Source organism: Ambystoma mexicanum, chromosome 6q, assembly GCF_040938575.1.
Source record: "Ambystoma mexicanum isolate Mex_15411 chromosome 6q, UKY_AmexF1_1, whole genome shotgun sequence".
Lineage (NCBI taxonomy): Eukaryota > Metazoa > Chordata > Amphibia > Caudata > Ambystomatidae > Ambystoma > Ambystoma mexicanum.
Window position 1 is genome coordinate 2727990 of NC_090937.1, and position 18248 is coordinate 2746237.

The 18248-nt window shown below is 47.3% G+C and overlaps 1 protein-coding gene across 2 annotated transcripts in view; it reads left to right on the plus strand.

Annotated features, from left to right (window-relative positions):
* TSTD2 (thiosulfate sulfurtransferase like domain containing 2) overlaps positions 1 to 18248 on the plus strand; it is a 784131-nt gene that overhangs the window by 270784 nt on the left and 495099 nt on the right. For both annotated transcript variants that reach the window (XM_069630360.1, XM_069630361.1), the window contains exon 3: positions 13699 to 13807. In XM_069630360.1, the coding sequence (XP_069486461.1) occupies positions 13699 to 13807 (109 nt within the window). The remainder of the gene's footprint in view (positions 1 to 13698; positions 13808 to 18248) is intronic.

The window sequence follows — 18248 nt, forward strand, 5'->3', positions numbered from 1 at the left end:
CTCGCGAGTTCAGGGCTCAACATATCTTGCAGTTGAAACTCTCAATAGTCGCAAGCATTCGACTTTCTGAGGCTGCTGGGCTTAATGTCATCCTACATTTTCCTGGTGCCAGAAGCCCACCTAAGGATGAGTTCCCTCCATTAGGCCCTCAGATTCCAATGCTCACAATTCTCAGGCAGGATGACGGACTTCTTCAGGTCCAGAGCAAAGTTGCACAGGATCTCCTGTGGTGGGCCGGTGAGTAGAATGTGATGATGGGGGAATCTTTTTGGCAACCTTGGCCGGAGAGAACTGTAGTCACGGATGCTTCCCTCAGTTAGGGAGCTCACATGAGAGATCTGACGGTCAGCGAACTTTGGCCCCCATCAGAATCAAGACTACACATAAACCTGTTAGAGCTGAGGGTGATCAGACTGGCGCTGATGGCCTTTTAAACATCCATACAGAGGAAGACGTCCTGATAATGACTGGCAACACAGTGGCCATGCGTTACCTCAACAAAAGAGAAGGTGTAGGGTCACTACCACTGTGTAGTGAGGCAATACAGCTCTGGTTTTAGGCACTAAAAAACGGGATCTCTCTGTCAGCTGTTCGACCAGTAGAAGAGAATACAACGGTGGATGCCTTTAGTAGGCAGAGTACTGAGGCCTTTGGGTGTGCTGCGCTTTATAAGAAATTGCTAACATAACATACCATTTAAGATACCTATTGTCATACAATTCTTGAAAGGACTGATAAATACATTCACACCGGTCCTTTTTCTGGTTCCGTCCTGGGATTTGAGCTTAGTACTAACGTTCTTAATGGGAACTCCATTTGAACCTCTCCATTCTTTTCCTCTCAGGTTATTAACCTTGAAAACCATCTTTTTGGTAACCATCTCTTCTGCTCGCGAGTGAGTGAGCTACAAGCCTTGTTGTGTAAACCACCTTTTACTATATTCTCTATTCCTCAAGATGGCTGATGTGAGGGGTCATGTAAGGTAGGCATTGAATCAACAGTAAGACAGACAAAAGTGACCACAGTTCAAGGGTGTTTATTGAACTTCAAAAAGGGTTTGAAAAACGCCTATCTAATCCTAAATCTAAAGATGGGAGCAAGCTACGACCATCAAATAATAATAACGCAGTCTTAGTGGTGTCTTGTCAAAATAAAAGGGACTATACTAATAAACCTATTGCCAATCCTTACCTCTAAATGCAAATAGTGTGGGAAACAATTTTATGTAAAAGAAAGAAGTGTTCAAGAAATGATATGTCAGGATATTCAGGCCGTTGGCCTCCCTTCCCTAGCACGGTTTAAGGCGGTACACTCAAGCTTAGCATAGTCTCTGGCATCTCTCGCACGAGGGTACAGTTCAAACATTAGCATCAGGGCCTTCCGTGCCCAAGTCTCTTGCCTTTCAAAGTCTCTTCTCTCAGAGGGCCTGATGCGACAAATAAGTTCCTTTCCTCTTAGGATTTCACACGTGCTTAATTTGTCAGGTGAATCACTATTCACCTTGGACCCCCCTCAGCCGGGTTCAGATCCCTCTCAACACAATGCTCGTGGAATTTCCATTTCTCGGGCGATTCACGGTTCACCCCAGATCAACCTCAGCCGGGCTCAAATCCGTTTCAACACAATATTAACACAACGTTCAATCAGTCTCTCTCCGCTGTGCTTGGACCAATTTTCATTCACTTTAACACAAGCTTGCCTTTCCAAAGCTTTTATTTGATCTCCCTTGTTCGGGCTTGGACCAACTTTAATTGACTTTGTCATCAACTTTCTTTACTCTATTAACATCGAAGACTTTCGATTGGGTTTGACCCGTTGCAGGACCACTTCGATTCACAATCGTTTGTCACTCTCAGTTGGATGTAGAGATCTTCGAATGAGCATGCACGCGGTGCCGGATCACTCTAAGGTATCATATCTTGGTTTCAAAGTTCAATCACTCATCTGTTGTCCGATATTTATTTGCGTTGGTTATCACGTTCGCTTCATACATTGTTCGCTTCAGCGTTCACCATACATTCTTGCTGCTTGCAACCTTGGCTTCAACACAGACCGGTCTCGTATCGGCCTCCGCAACCCACCGGCTGTGTTGACTTTATTGGCGTTGCTTTGTTGTAGTAGCACAGTACCACGGCAGAAGGCGATTCTCGCTGCCTTGATTATCAACGTGGGAGAGCCCTCGGTACCTCCGACACACAATGCAGGATTTTTCAGCCTGGTTTCCTGGTCTTACGCTCTCTATTCTCAAGGCTTGTGAAAGTGACGGTTCTTTGTCAAAAAGGTCAAGGGCACTTCCCTCCTTGCGATCCCCTTCTGTTTTGCCATCTTTCGCCTCATTTTAAAGTGCCATCTTGGAACTGCTGCTTCTTCGTATGCTTTGCCTCGCTCAGAGTTTGCTCTCGTGCTCCTCCTTTTATCCGTGTGGAAAAATGTAATGGAAGTCAGGTGTGTGGGATGGTAAGCAATTGCCTGACTCTGCCTGTCTATCATATTGGGACGTGTCGGGTATACGGCTCGGTGGTAGTCCGTTTTCTCTCATGGAGAGCTGTCCGTGAGAAAGTGTTTGTGTTGTGAGGGGGTGGCGGGGTTTGAGTTCCTCAGTATCCTACCTGGGAGGATGGGATAAAGGTGTTACAGGGAAGGGGATACCGTGTCTCGCCAACCAGTGTCCCACTCCCTGGAGACCCCTCACCCAGGTCATCCTCCCGAACTGGTCCACCCCCAGGAACTGGATCCAAAAGCGATGGCCGTGTCCGGGCCACCTGGATGACAGATCCCCGGGGACTAGCCGTTGAGACACCTTCAGGTTTCAAACAGTTCGTAATGCGAGGCAGACAACTGCTTGTATGTTTCTCGAGATTAGACAGATTATTCTTTTTTCAACTTTTATTTATTGGCAGAAAGTTACGACAGGTACAGCATACATTACTCCGAGATAGAACATAAGTCATAATATCACCGTTAGGCATTCCATCATGCACTTTATACAGCAGTACAGAGTGGGGGGGGGACATCGACAACACAAGATACTCAGTATCTATGGAGGGCCGGGCGGACCCGGCGAGGGGGTGAAACTCTGCTCAGCCATGTGTCTATTATTTAGATAACTGCAGAACTCGGTCCATACATTTTTGGGGCGGGATGTCATGGGTAGGGATCCGATATACTCTTCTTTGCACATTTGTACCCAAGTGAGGGCTTTCAACCACATCTCAAGGGTAGGGAGGGAGCGGCGCTTCCAGCACTGTAGTACACATCTTTTAGCGACAATAGCACTCACATTTAAAAATGTCGACATTTTATTTGCATTTTCTGCGGACCATATCCCAAACAGCAGGGCTAGTGGATCAAGTTCTACTGGGGATATAATTATTTCAGATAGCGCTTTCGTTACCTCCATCCAAAACGCACTCGGCGCCGCACAGGACCAGAACATGTGTATATGATTGGCCTCTCCAAAGTTACATTTCGGGCATATGTGGGTCGGGGTGTGTGTAAATTTCGCTTCTCTGTGTGGTGTATAATAGTCTGTTAAGGAGTTTATATTGTATGCAACGGAATCTAGCGCTAAGGGAGACGTTGCGCGTATGTGCACACATTTTTTTCCACATTCCATCGGTTATTTCCATCTCCAGTTCCCTAGCCCATGCCTCTCATGGTTTGAGGGATGCATTCTCTAATTTTTCCAGCTGCATTTTATACAGAGAGGCTATTATGCTCCTTCCGCCTGTGGAGTTAGCTATGTAGTGAAGTTCGGGTTAGTCTGGGGGCTCGTCAGGGTAGGAGGGTCACATTGCCCGGACCGCCGCTCTCAACCTAAAGTATTGTAAAAACTCAAGTGCTGAGTTGGAATGTTCGGGTCGCCACATTTGCGGAGTGATAAATTTCCCATCGAGGTAAAGATCAGTTAATGCTCGGTAGCCCAGGCTCTCCCAGTGTCGCAGGAATTACTGGTCGTGGGTGGGGGAGAGTCCTGGGAATTGCCATATGGGAAGCCATTTATAATATGGACGTTGTTCTTGTTTTTAATTCAAAATCCTATTCCATGCTCTAATTGTGGTGGCCACAGGGTCTGCCGGGACTTCTGTCTGGAGCGTGCGGTGTAGTAGCAGGGTCATGATGTTGGTCCTGCCACCTCACCTGCCAGTTTCTCTAATTTGACATGAGGGGGCGGATTCGAGTGTGCGTACCAGTGCGTGGCATGTTGGGTTGTGCTGCGGTCCAGTACAGTGTTAAGTCTGGGGCTGTGAGTCCCCCTTTTTCGTAGGGTAGGGTCATATGCTGCCACTTCTTACGGACGGCACCAGAATGCCAGAGGAATTGGGCCCACGGCAAGTGGAGCCTCTTGAAATATTGTTTTCCGGGCCACACTGGTACATTGGCGAAGATATAGAGAAGCTTGGGGACCGCGATCATTTTAACAAGGGACAATCTGCCCGCCAGGGACAGTGGGAGGTTGCGCCATTGAAACATCTTGGATTCGATGAGCTAGGCTGTTGTCTCGTAGTTATCTTTCAGTAAGAAGGTTTTGGTAAGTGACACTTGCACCCCTAGATACCTTATGCCTGCGTGGGACCAGCGTAGAGGAAATTCACATGACGGTTGTTGGGTTGCCCTAGTGAGGGGGAATATTTTGGATTTAGAGTAGTTGATGGTGAAGCCCGAGTACGTACCAATTTTTGTAATGTCCCGGATGATCGGGTCTAGGTATGTGGAAGGGTTTCTGACATATAGAAGTACATCATCGGCATATAGTGAGATGATCTCTGGAGTATCTTGTAAGCGAATACCTTTACGGGTGTGCCGGTCCCTGATATGGCCTACCATGGGTTCGATGGTGAGCGCAAAAAGGAACGGGGAGAACGGACATCCTTGGCGGGTGCCCCTGTGTAGTGCGAAGGGGAGACAATGAAGTTGACCAGCACCCTCGCCATTGGACCTGTATATAGCAGTTTTATATAGGAGATCATATTTGGTCCTATTCACATTTTTTTCCAGCACGGCCCACAAGTATTGCCATGAAACCATGTCAAATGCCTTCTGGGCGTCTAGCGTGACTGCTACCGCGTTTGCCTTAGGGTCAATTCTGGACATCACATTAAATAGACATCGGATATTAAGTGCTGTAGATCGGCCAGAGACAAATCCACTTTGGTCTGCGTGTACCAGGTGAGGCATGAACGGAAGGAATCTGTTCGCTATTATTTTAGCAAAGATTTTCATATCCGTGTTGATAAGCGATAGGGGCCTATAGGAACCACATTCGTCAGGGGGTTTCCCTGGCTTGGGTAGGACAGTAATTAGGGCTTCCCTTAGGGAGGAGGGGAGAGTGGCTATCCGGAGTGATTCGGACCAAACCCCATATAATATGGGAGCTAGGATGTCGACATGTTCCTGGTAGAACTCAGATGTGAGTCCATCGGGGCCCGGGGCCTTATTCTTAGGAAGATCTGAAATCACCTGGACTATTTCGTCCAAAGTGAACGGGGTGTCAAGTTGTTCTTTAGTGCTTTGAAAGATGAGGGTCATAGGGATGCGTTTTAGCAGGTCGTCCAGGTCATGGGCTGTGTGTTCTGGCTGGGGGCCATATAGGCTGGCATAAAAACTAGCGAAGGTGTCAATAATGGCCTGGTCGGACCAGTGTCGTAGGCCATGTACATCCAAAACGCTATCTATTTGGATCTTGCCTCCCTCAGCGTGCACTAGTTTGGCTAGAGTTCTCCCAGGCCTGTCACCCTCGCCATACCTTCGGGCAGCTACTGGGCGAGCATAGTACCGTACCTCGCTCAGGGCATGAGATTCAAAAATTTCTAGTTCTGTTCTAATCTTTGCTAGGATTACCGGGTCTGGCGCGGAGGCATATTCTTGCTCTAAGGTTTTGAGCTTAGTTTCGGTGCTATTTAGGGCCTGCCTTATGGCTTTGAGAACCCCCGCCTCCCTTGAGTTGCACATCCCTCTGATGTACACCTTAAATGCTTCCCAACGGGTCCCCTCGGGGGTGTCTTGCGTGTTGTTATTTTCGAAAAACGTGTTTGTTAGACAAAATGTCAACTTTGAAGACAATGTCAGATAGGGCCTCAGGTTTAAAGCGCCAGACGGGGCGGGCAGCCAAGGTCTTACCTAGATGGATCTGCAGCATTACAGGGGAATGGTCAGAGAGCGTGTGTGCAAGGATCCTGACCTCCTTCACACTGCCCACCCAGCACCCTGATAATAGGAACATGTCTATTCTTGAAGAGCTGTCATGTACTGTTGAGTAGAAAGTGTACTCTCTATCTTGGGAATGGAGCGTTCTCCACACATCATGTAAATTCAGGGAGTTCATGTGTGTAAGGAGTCTCTGAGCGGCTCGAGACGTGACCCTGCGGGAAGTGGCTGTTCTGTCCAGGACGTTATCTAGTATAAGATTCATGTCTCCCCCCCATATAATGGGAACTTCCACATATCTCATAAGGATGGCGTTCACAGTATCTATAAATTTGGGGGAGTCAATGTTGGGACCGTATGAGTTCACGAGTAGGCATTCATCGTCAGCTAGGGTGCAGTGGTGAATCACATATCTGCTCTCTGTGTCAATGTGGGATGTATGGAGTGTGAACTTCACCGATTTGTGGACGAGGGTCAGGACTCCCCTGGATTGAGTCGAGAATTGGGTATTGAATCTGTTGGTGCCCCAGACCTGTGCTAGGTTAGAAGATAGGAGTTTCAGAGCATGTGTCTCCTGCAATAGGAGGACCTTGATCCCATGTCGCTGTGCAAATGCCGTGATCCTCCGGGACTTCGTGAAATTTGTCAATCCCCGAACATTCCATGTCATTATTTTAATAGCCATGTTGACAGTTTATGGGACATCTCAAATAAAGGATTTGTCGCAGTCTGCAGGCATATGTGCTGCGGTGGAATGTAGACATGCTGTCAATTCATGGAACATCCCAATAGAAAGAACCACCTCCGATTATCACCATATGTGCTGTGTAGGCATGAACCTGCCCCTCTACCAGAACTGTCGCATCTTCTCTGCTGATTTTTGTAAAACATTTCCCAACTGTCCCACCCCCCACCCTCACCGTCTGCTACAAACTAGCAGTGTGGTAGCAACCACCCCTGAAGCAACCACCTGTGTGCAGTCCCCAACTAGGCCACGCTCGGTGTACACCACCCATATTAGGAATGTCGGCATGCCGTGTCCAACCCGGCCACTTCAACCCATTTGCCCAACAGGGGCAAACCTGAAAACAAAGCAAATAAACTGGTATTGCAATTGCAGTGGGGGCCGCCACTGCCGTGTACCCAAGAAAGCAAGTAGTGCGGCGCGAGCGGCGCCCGTAGGGCAGCATTGGGTTTACAGTGTAATGTGTTTCAATGGAGGAAAAGCAAAAGACAATGACGGATGGGAGCAGATGAGGAGAGCTGCGGTTTCAATTAGTGCATAGGAGATGTGGAAGACCTCAGTCATTTTCCATCAGGTCATTCTCAGGTGCTTCCGGTGGGATCTGTGATTCGATAAATTTGACTGCTTCGTCCGGCACCGTGAAAAAGTATAGCTTATTCCGGAAGGTGAATTTCAGACGTGCCGGGAATAACATTGCATATTCGATTTTGCATTCTCGAAGCATTTTCTTCACCCCATTGAACTGTTTGCACTCCGCCTGGTCCCCCACAGAAAAGTCGGGGACAATTCTAATGATTTGCGTATCGATTCTGAGTTCACCCTTCTCACGTGCCAGGCGCAGTATATGGTCTCGGTCTCTGTAGCTAAGGACTTTTGCCATTATGGGCCTGGGGAAGTCGCCTGGTTTGAGGCGGGGAGCGAGTGAGCGATGCGCACTTTCGATCGTGAAGAATGGTGAAAGTGGAGGGTCGCCAAGGAGATCTTTGACTGCCAGCTCCATGCGGCACTTGAGTGCTGACTCCGGAACCCCCACGATGCGGATATTGTTTCTGCGTGACCTTGATTCTAAATCGTCACATTTGGACTTAACACTTTTCATGTCACACACTAATTCTGACACAGTATTTTGTAGGGCGAGTACATTATCCTCATTTTCCCCAATTCTGGTTTCGGCCTCGGTAATCCTGGTGCCATGCTGGTCTAGTTTTGATCTCAGAGAGGCCACATTTACATTTATGTTGTCTAACTTCTCATGGAAGGAGGCAAAGTTCTTTGCCATGGATTCCATTATTGCCATCAGGTCGGGCTGTGGGGGGTCCAGTGGGGCTTCCATGTCAGTGTCATTGGAGGAGGTGGCGCTCTGCTCCATCCTGGATGTTGGCCTGGTAAACTTGTCCATGGGTGGCCCGCGAGATTTGTTGGGCATTACGATGGTAGGCGGTGTTGTATGTGGATATAGGTGGGCGCTGCCTGCACGCTCCGAGGAGAGGGATTGGTAGGCGCAGGGGGGCAGCAGAGCGAATTGGCGTGGGGGTGAAGGGTGAGCGAGACCGTCAGGACACCTTCAGCTGGGGCCTCTCACAGATGCCCTTGCGGGGGCCAGAGAATTAAAGGAGTAAAGGCAGGACACTTCACCAGGTGCCACGGATCACTAGGAGACTGCAGGCCCCCCCCCCTTTCCAAGCGTAGCCGAAGGAGGGCAACTGAATCAATAGTCTAAAAAATAAGGAGGGGGGGTGGTTTGTGTGGGCCCCAGGCACCAGGATCAAGCGGGCAGGGGCAGGCAAGGTCAAAGGCAGGGGGATCGCCCAGCTAGCCCGGCAAGGCAGACACGATGCTCTCCCTGTTGGGGGGCCAGGGCATGGTGCCCAGAGCAGCCCCCCCCCCCCAGGCCGATGGCACAGTTGTCTGGGTGCGGTGCCAGGGAGGGGGAGACCCTCTTCAGAGGTATGGCCAGTCTCTGTCCGTCTATCCAAGCCACATGGGCTTATTATATGTTGGCCTCACAGTAAGCGTGTCCCGCGTTATTAGGAGAGATTGTCCTAGAGACCCAGCAATGGCTCCCACAGCATATGGAGGAGCTGCAGGGACCAGCCGCCGACGCAGTGTTGGGTCAAGGAGCCAGGGGCTGTGTGCTCAGGAGGCATGTGATATGCAGTCGTAATGACGGCCCCCCAGCTCCTTACCTTAGGCCTCAGCAGTTTGGGTGCAGGGCGGGCTGGATTCCCTCGCAGGCAGAGCGGCTGCAGTGCCTCCCACGGCACGGGCCGCAGCACGAACGCTGCCCCAGGCTATGGCCGGCCCCGATGTCAGAGCGGGCTTCAGCTCGCAGGAGGGGCGCGGGGCAGCCAGTGCCCGGCGGAGGCCAGCCAGGGAAAGCCTGCGTCAGGCCCTCCGGCAAGGAGGGGGCTCCGATAGGCAGCCTGCAGAGGACTCTGGACTCTGGGGTGCGGGGAGGAGGGTGGGTTGTACAGCCCCCTCCGCAGCAGGCCGTCGCAGAGGGGGCGGGGAGGCACTTTATCGGGCAACCACGCAGTATGTTAGAGCGCGGCCCGCCCAGCTTCCACACAGCACATGGGGCCCAGAGAGCGGGCAGCGCACCTCGGCCCAGGGGGCCCGATTCTTTCCCAAAATGGATGTAGATGTAGCACAAGATCAGCTCTTCATCCGTCAAGTGTTCCCAGCGCAGTGCTCGGAACATTGCCGCCGATGCAATACGATGAAGGATTGCTGGGCACAGAGCTCCACGACTAGGCAGCCATGTTTTCGGCTGCTCAACACCGCCCCCGAGATTAGACAGATTATTAAAGAAAAGGTTTGCAAATCCTTGCTATCACCAATTTCCTACCTAGGATAAATACTAGGGGAATTACTCCTAACTTTGACAAACAGGCCCTCACTCTAAACAGCAAAACTTTGAAGGGAAATAAAACAACATCAGATGATAAACAATGATTGATCAATATTTAGATGACCTTCAGCTGTCCTGGTTAAACCCCTTTCCGAGAGTTTTTAAGTCCATTTCAAAGTATTCAAACATGAAAAGTCAAGTCTTGAACCAGTTCATGTAAGTTCCAAGGCCAAACTAAAGTTAATCAAACAAAAATCCACCAGTAACAATGCTCCAGCTTCCATTGAGAAGATCTCCCTTCCAATTTCAGTCAAGAAAATAGCACCAATGGTAATCATGGATATCTTCTTTCCAAGGTCATTTGCCACAGTTCAAAGAATGGGTAAACAACTTCTTCCTCTACAACTTTACAATTGGTTAGGGCCTCTGCAGTACATTTGGTAAAATCATGATAACGGTGGTATATTTGGGTTGCTGCTTTCCTCTTAACAACCACTGTTATACTACTGTTACCGTTAGAGCAGTCTCCTTTGTTCCACAGTCTGCCACCACTCCAAACAACTTCAATGTGACATCCACTGACCGTTTTATACACTGCCAGAGCTTAGGTACTTCTGCTTCAGTGTTATACTTCAGAATTATTAGGCATATAAAGATAAGATACTTCAACCTCTACAGGTAGGCAAGGCACTCTTCTTTCCTATGCTCCAAGAAAAGGGCAGCCTCTTTGCCTCTTCTGTCTGTCTTACTGCCACAAGTATAACCTGCCTCTGTCCCAAGACTGACTTTCTCTCAAATTCAGCAGTCTTCAACATTAGAGGGGTTACATGTAATTATGAAAAATGTATAAACGTTGAATGCATTTTTAACAAACCCAAAACAACGAGAGAAAATATAACTAACTTATTTCCGTTGTTTTTGGGGCGGGGGTTCTCCCCAAAGCCCCCCTTTTTTGTATTCATACTTTTCCCCATCCCTAAAACGACTATTCCTATTCCCAACCACATATATATCGTTTTTCCAATTCATTATTTTTTTATTTGTTTTGGGTTCTTTGAAAATTGCATTTGTTGTTATTCATTCGTGAAAATCACTGCATACACATTAAACGTTATCTTCTTTCTCCGCTTTAAAAGCGCCCAACTCCCTTCCCCAGCTTTGTTCACACCTTCTTGGTTCCAGTAATTACCCAGAAGTTGTATTGCCACCCTTCCAGCTTCAGGCAACAATGTCACACTTGTATCAGAGGCCACTGGACCTTTAACAACCTCTCAGATCGGGTGGATTGTTCTGAATATGACTTGTTTCACCTATGGAAAGAGTATGCCTTTTGGCTTGGGTAATGATTGTTCTCGTCAGTGCAACAACTTCTGGCATTAAAAAATGAGTGTGCAGAACACTACAAGGTTCTGTCTTTAAAGCGAAAAACAGATTTAGGCACATGCAACCACTGTTTAAGGTATATCCGTAACCTTAAAAGACAAAGTAATTGTATTCCCAGACAATCTCCCAGAGATGATTTCAGACTTCTCTCTGGAAACACAATTGGCCACACACAACCTCTCTTTGATGTTGCATTCACTTGTAACTCTGGTAAAAAGTAAACATTAAACTTGCAGAATGGTTTTCACAGGCTTTCCCTTTTCGATTAAGGACACCCGACCACTCCGGTAACTGAAAGAAATGTTCAACAATGTAAATAATGTGCTTTTCTTACACACACACTACAGCTTTCAATGTTGGTGCGGATACTACATTTCCATTGTTGAAAGGATTTTAGAACAAACAGCTTTTACTTGCTTCTAAGTACACACAAGTTATTTTAAAGCTGGATACAGTTACTGGCAAGGCTTACTGAGTGAACCTGAACGGCAAGCTTTACTCACCAGCTTCAGGAACAATGCGGTTGCGGGGTGCTTAACTTTCCCGACTTCTACTACTTCTTTGGGCACACTTGGGATCCACACCCTTCTGCAGCATGGGTGTCTCCGGTCCGGCCACACCACGTGGGAGTCTTCTTCACTCCTCAGTCCCTTGGCTTGCCTTCTGCTACGAGCCTCGGGCTTCAGCACGGTGACGGCTCTGCAATCACAACCACTCGACTCACATGGGGAAAACTCCACTCTCAGCAAGTCTTCCTCTGTGCAGATTTTGAGAACACAGGACCCTCTCAGAAGTTCCAGGTGAAATCGGCTGTCTCCATTTTCCAGCGTCCCTTCTGTCATCACACTTCCACATGAATTGCCAACCTCTTGCGCTACTGCTACTGCTACTACTACTACTACTACTACTACTAGTAGCCTTCCAACTCCTGCTCCAGCTCTCTCCCCCTCTCCTCTCCTGCTGCAGCCTTTTATGCCTCAGGTTTGGTAATTGGCTTTGGGTGTGTGCCATAAGTTTCAATTGCCTGACTCCTGCAATGGCTGTTAAGCCTAATTGCCTGACTACTACATCTACATGCCTCTTCAGCGCTCTTCCTCATCTCAGTCCGTATAGGATTCTGGGACATGTAGTCAACTTCATCAAAGATTGTTTTTTCCACTTCTTGATTATATTTAAGGGTAAATTTAGTTTCCTTTGTCATTTTAACAGAGATGCTGTAGGTTTGACCTTTCATAGAGGAAGTTGGTTTAGAGAAGACAACATTTCCGCCATCCCTTGTTGTGTACCCTTAGAATTGAGGAGGGCATTTGATTTTAAGAACCAAAAAGATTCTTTCTTTTGGCATAATATGCTTTGGTGTCAAAATCTTAGGGTTTACCACCTTTTGATTTAATCGGAGGTTGAGAGACATTAAAATGACAATAAGCCATAACCTTTTCTAGCATAGTAGTAAGAGACTCCCTGTCTCCACCCAGGTGATCCTCCCGCAGTACACCACCCACAGGGATGGGATCCGGAAGCATCTGCCTTCACCCTTGGCACCTGGGAGGAGACTTTAGGAAGGGTTTCAGTGAGGGATCCGCAGGATTCTTCACACTGAGCAGAAAGAACGAAAAACTAGGAACTGGGGCAATGGGCGCAGTGTGTGCTAGTTATACTATCGTTGACGTCACGTCTGAATGTGTGAATAGTAACCATTGAGGGACAGTTCTCTGCTGTCAGAAATGTCTGAGACTGCAAAGCAGGATATGAATATATCTAGGAGGGGGAATCCGTGGGAGGACAGCCATCAGAAAGAACATTACCAGGGGTAAGTAATTTGTTCTACCTCATCAGTGTCCACTTCTCTCCCTCGCAATCAGGAAAAGAGGGCTTTGAACCATTGGGCGATGTCTTGCTTGGGGTGGGAATTGTTTCTTTGCTGCTCCCTTCTTATAGCCACCCATTTAGAGAAGTGGGGACTGTGAGGAGGGGTAGGGAAAAGAACATCCTTAAAAACTCTTAGAGCTGTGGTCTGTGATGAGACTTGCAAGACTGTGATGAGGAAGATTAGAGACTAATGAAGGTCACCGATTGGGGAACCAGGCATTGTATGGAAGGTCCATTAGTCATTCGTTTTTGGGTGCAGTTTCTTTTGGAAAACATTGTCTGTTAATAGGGCTGTTTTCAGCAACATCATTGTCCGTGGTTGATCCAGGTGTCGAGAGCTCCTCATCTTGGGGCAGCTTATGCATGTTGACTGTTTTCAGCGTCGATCCTCTAACCCTTTCCCTAACCTTCGCTTCAGACCATTATTGGTTTTTAGTTTAACGTTAAAACATGTTTTTTTGTAAAATAAATCACTAAAATTAAAAAGCTCCTTAATGAACATTTGTCATATTTGCCAATTCTGTACCGTACTAATGCTGCAATAGGTTGGTTTATGGTATTTTGGGGTCCCGTTATTTATTTGTAGTAGATAACATGTAGATGCAGAGCTTAGATTTGAAAATGGGTTTGAAAACGTTTTGATGGCAATGTGCAAACCTTTTGTACTGTGACAATAAACTTCCTCTTGGTTGTGTTCTGCCAGTGTGCCAGGTGAGGTATTGCTGTACTACTGTTACTGTGAGGTGAAGGACCCATCCCTGACGTGTGCTTGGCAAAGGGCCCTCTGCCAGCATTTGAAACTTACGGGCAAGGTGAGTTCACAATTACTCGTCTTTTAACACTTCTGTTATCTCTTGTTGGGATGGATGCTGTCATGTGTGGAGAGTAATACTCAGTGGGATTAGTTACTTGAAAATAGACGCTCCCTGATCTTTTTAGGAAGGGTTAAGGGGAGGTCGGCGATTATGAATAGGCGCGGCACAGACCTGTCTACATTTGAAAATCAAAAACCCGGAATGTATTAATTACGCAGATGACGGACAGTGCGTCATTCCCTTATCCGGCGTATATCAAGTGGACTCGCAGAACATCGATACTCTACTCGCTAATACTGGTGTGAATAATGAAGAATGGGCTTGCGCTCAACGATGAGAAGACAGAAATCATGATTGAGGGTACCAGGGTCAGACTGCCTCGCTTGAGTCCCGAATATCAGCATTTCATGGTCGCAGACTGTAAGATCAGCACACAAGCAAAGGTTAAGACCTTGGAGGTCTATCTGGATCAGACTTTGTGCATGTGGCCCCAGGTGAATAGCATAATTTCTAGATCAGTCGATTACATCAAAATACTGATGATGATTCCTCCATTCTTGTCATATTGCATTACCGTGGCCCGAGTGATCGTCCGCTCGAAGATGGGTTATTGTAGTAGCCTCGAGTTTAGAAATACCTAAAGTGGTATATCTAAACTCGGATAATCCAGAAAATCATGGTAATGGTGGTAGAAGGAGATCATGTCTCTCATGCGAGAAGGAAATTACATTGGCTACCTAGGGATGCGAGACTCTCGCACTGGTTACTCACAGTAACACACACATGTCTATCAGGTAACTACCCAGCATATCTGGCAGAGAGTCTGACCAAAATGTTTGCACAGAGAGCACTCCGATCTAATTAGACCAATTTGCCCTCCGTGCCCAGAACTACATTAATCACAGTAGGGAGATGTGCCTTATTTGCGGCAGCACCTGGGGCATGGAATGCCCTGCCACCAGACATGAGAAGTGTGGGATCCATCGATGCCTTCAACCGTAACTTGAAGACTAATCTTTTCAGACAACTCCTGTCTTTTCTCTTGGCTTCGTGGTCTGCATTAGAGTCTCCTGGCAACTTGTTAAGCATAGGTTGTGTTTGTTCTTTGTTTTTACCCTTCAAGGGTAACGCCCTTACACCTTCGGGCTCGCTACTGCTTTATAAATAAATTACATCAAAATTAAACAGTAAATGTGTTCCTTTCTACCCCGGCCACCCACCTTGAATAGAGGAATACAATTTTCAGAATGCAAAGTAATGCAAGCTTAAAAATTACCTTTAGGTTGTGCAAACATATTCTCAACACTTAAAACCCCATAGTAAACACATTTTAACTGTCTCTCATTTCCATTATTTGTTATCTGTAATGATGGAATGAGAGGCAGTTCAAATGTTTTTGTCTTTAAAAAGGCACAGACTTTATCTAATATCAGATATTTATCTTGAACATTATTTTGGGTACCTCATAAAAAAAATAGGTAATGCCCCACTTATTACAAAGAGATGTTAAGTGTTTTGTCAACGGCCCATTGGGGGCCCTGTGATCTTTGCTGCCTGAGCAGCATGGTGTCTCTCTCAGACAAATCCTATGATCTCTGCTGAGGGAAGACAGCCGCCACATTTTATTGCAGATAATAATAAACCCAGAGGTTCATGCACTTCGCCACAGACGATGAGAAGAGCATGAAAACCTTTAGATTCCGGGACAATTCCAGAGGGTACAAAAGCAAACATAGACCCACACTTTTATTTTTTTGTCATGTCATCACGGATGTTCGAGTGCATGTTTGTCTACCCATATGGCTATAAGCTAATCTAACTAAAAGGTAAACCAAGCATGCATGCATCAAGTGTATCATTGTTTGAAAGTTGCGGAATGCATGCTTTTTGAAGAGAACGGCCTGACCTAAGCGGTCAAATTTTGAGTAGAGCGTTCACTCTGCTAAGCTATTCTCTCTGCTATACAAGAACTACAGCACAAGAAAGCAATTTCCAAGGTGGAAAAGATACAAAGGATTAGGGAATCTTCCTGGTGCCCAAAATAGGCTGCAACAAGTTCAGACTGATCATAGACCTGAAGGAGCAGAACAGCTTTGTTAGGACCATGACTTTCAAGATGGAGATGCTAAAAAGAATCGTGGGCATTCAGAGAGGTGACTGGTTAGTGTTGATAGATCTCCAGGATGCCTATTATCGCATCCCTATTTTCAGGAACCATCAGCGCTACCGATGCACTGTCAGTTCGGAGTCCTTCCATTTGGCACAAAATCTACCCCACGGTCTCATCAAAGGTGTTGCCTCCTTGGTAGCAACTCTGCACCAGGACGGGATTCAAGTTTACCCTTACCTGGACGATTGACTGGTCAGGGTCATGGGCAGGAGGACAGTCCTTGTACACCTACAAAAGGTTTGCTGGTCTCTAACCACCTGAGGATTTCGATCACCATGCCAAAGTCACAACGGATTGCTTCACAGTCCCTTCAGTTCATCAGGGCCCGATTCTGTACAAAGGAAGAGCAGGTTGGGCTACCGCTGAACAGAGCTTGCATGCTGCGATCGTGCTACATGACATTGTCAGCAGGGACTTGCGATGGCCAGGGGCCTTTTGACTCTACAGGGAAACATATTCTTGTGTTTTTTTGTGGTCCCATGGGCTAAACTTCATCTACAATCTCTAATATGACACCTTCACTTCGTTTGGAACCCAGCGTCTGAGATTTAGATCTTCCAGATCCCAATCACAGACTCCCTCGGGAAGAATCTTCTGTGGTGGTCCTCCCATTCACAACTATAGAGAGCAGTGGACCTGTCTCAGAGCTATTGGATCATTTTGACTGCAAACACCAGAAGCCTAGGCTGGAGGTGACTCTTCTGGGTCCTGACCATCAGGGCAGGTGGTCCCAAGAGGAGAAGAGATGCTCCTCCAACTGGAAAGAACTTTCAGCCATTGGCGTCCTTCAAAGGTCTACTCAGAAATGTCCAGTAGTAGTATGGAGAGATGGTACCACTGCGCTCTTTTGTATAATCCATCAAGGGGGTCCAACATCCTTATCGCTGGGGAACCTGCCAATGTCCATTGTTCACTGGGCAGACACTTATCTATCCTCTCTGTACGCAATCCACATCAGGGATATGGACAATACCAGGGGCAGAGAGGGCCAGACAGGTACCCTTGAAGCAGGGGAGATGAACCTCCAAAGGTCGATATCCTTAGAGATTTGCAGGGGATTTGGGAATCCATAGATCAGCATTTTTCCATGTCCTCTAAAATTTCAGATTCCCAGGTTCTGCTCCATCTTCCTGACCCAGGACGCATGGGAGTGGATGCCCTGTTAATAGCCAGGCCTGAGACACCAGATTATGCCAAGCACCCCCTCCCCGACCCCCAAACCCATTACCCCACAGGTGATGAGAAAAATAAGAGTGAGCCAAGTCACAGCTATAATGGTGGTCTCTTTCTGGCACAGGAGGGGTTGGTTCCCGATGCTGATCGAGATACAGTTGGGGACACCTATGGGTGTTACACAGGTTGTCGTTCCTCCTATAGGAAGGGACAGCTCCATCATTAGTCCATACAATTTAACGGGAGGTCTGGAAATTGAAACCGGGGATTGCAAAAACGAGGACTTTCCTATTGGGTAACAGAGGTAGTACAGAGGGCTCATAGGTCTTCTACACCTATATCTCATGACCGTCACTGGGCCAACTTTGTGGCAAGGTGTGGCAAAGAAAATAATCTTCTGGCCTTACATTGTTGGATTTCAGTCATTCTATAATTCATGTATGAAGGCGCTCTAAAGGGTCTTGCTGTGTCATCCTTACGTGTACAGTGGGCTGCAATTAATGCATTTAGGGACCATTGACCCCTCCTCCAGGGAGTATGGGGCTGTTGGATATCAAGGCCAGTGGAATAATCGGGTTGCTCTCCCTGGTACCTTTAGTTCTGAACATGTTGCAGAGGCTATGGGGTCAGTTAATTTGAAATGTGTACATTTCAAAGCATGTTTTAAGCATGCTACCTCAGCCAGGAGTTTGGGGCAAATAGGAGCGCTTCTGTGCAGACCACCTTTTTTGAAGCTCTGTGACGAGGCTCTAATTTTGCAGTGTGACCCTTCCTATGTTCCCAAGGTTTCATCAATGTTTCACAGGTCTCAAGGGATAGTTTTAACAGTCTTGTTTCCCAAACCTTGTTCTCCTGCAGAAGAGGCCTGGGACTGTCTTGATGTCAAGAGAGCAGTATTGGAATATTTTGCCCGTACTAAGTCCATTAGGAAAACTGCCAACTTGCTGGTTACCTTTGAGCCTGGAGGAAGTGGTGAGAAGGCATCCACAACCACCATTACTAGGTGGGTTAGGATGCTTACCTTTATGGCTTATGAACAAGTGAAGCAACGTCCAATGGGCCCGATTCAGAGAAGATCCACTAGGGGGTGGCCAC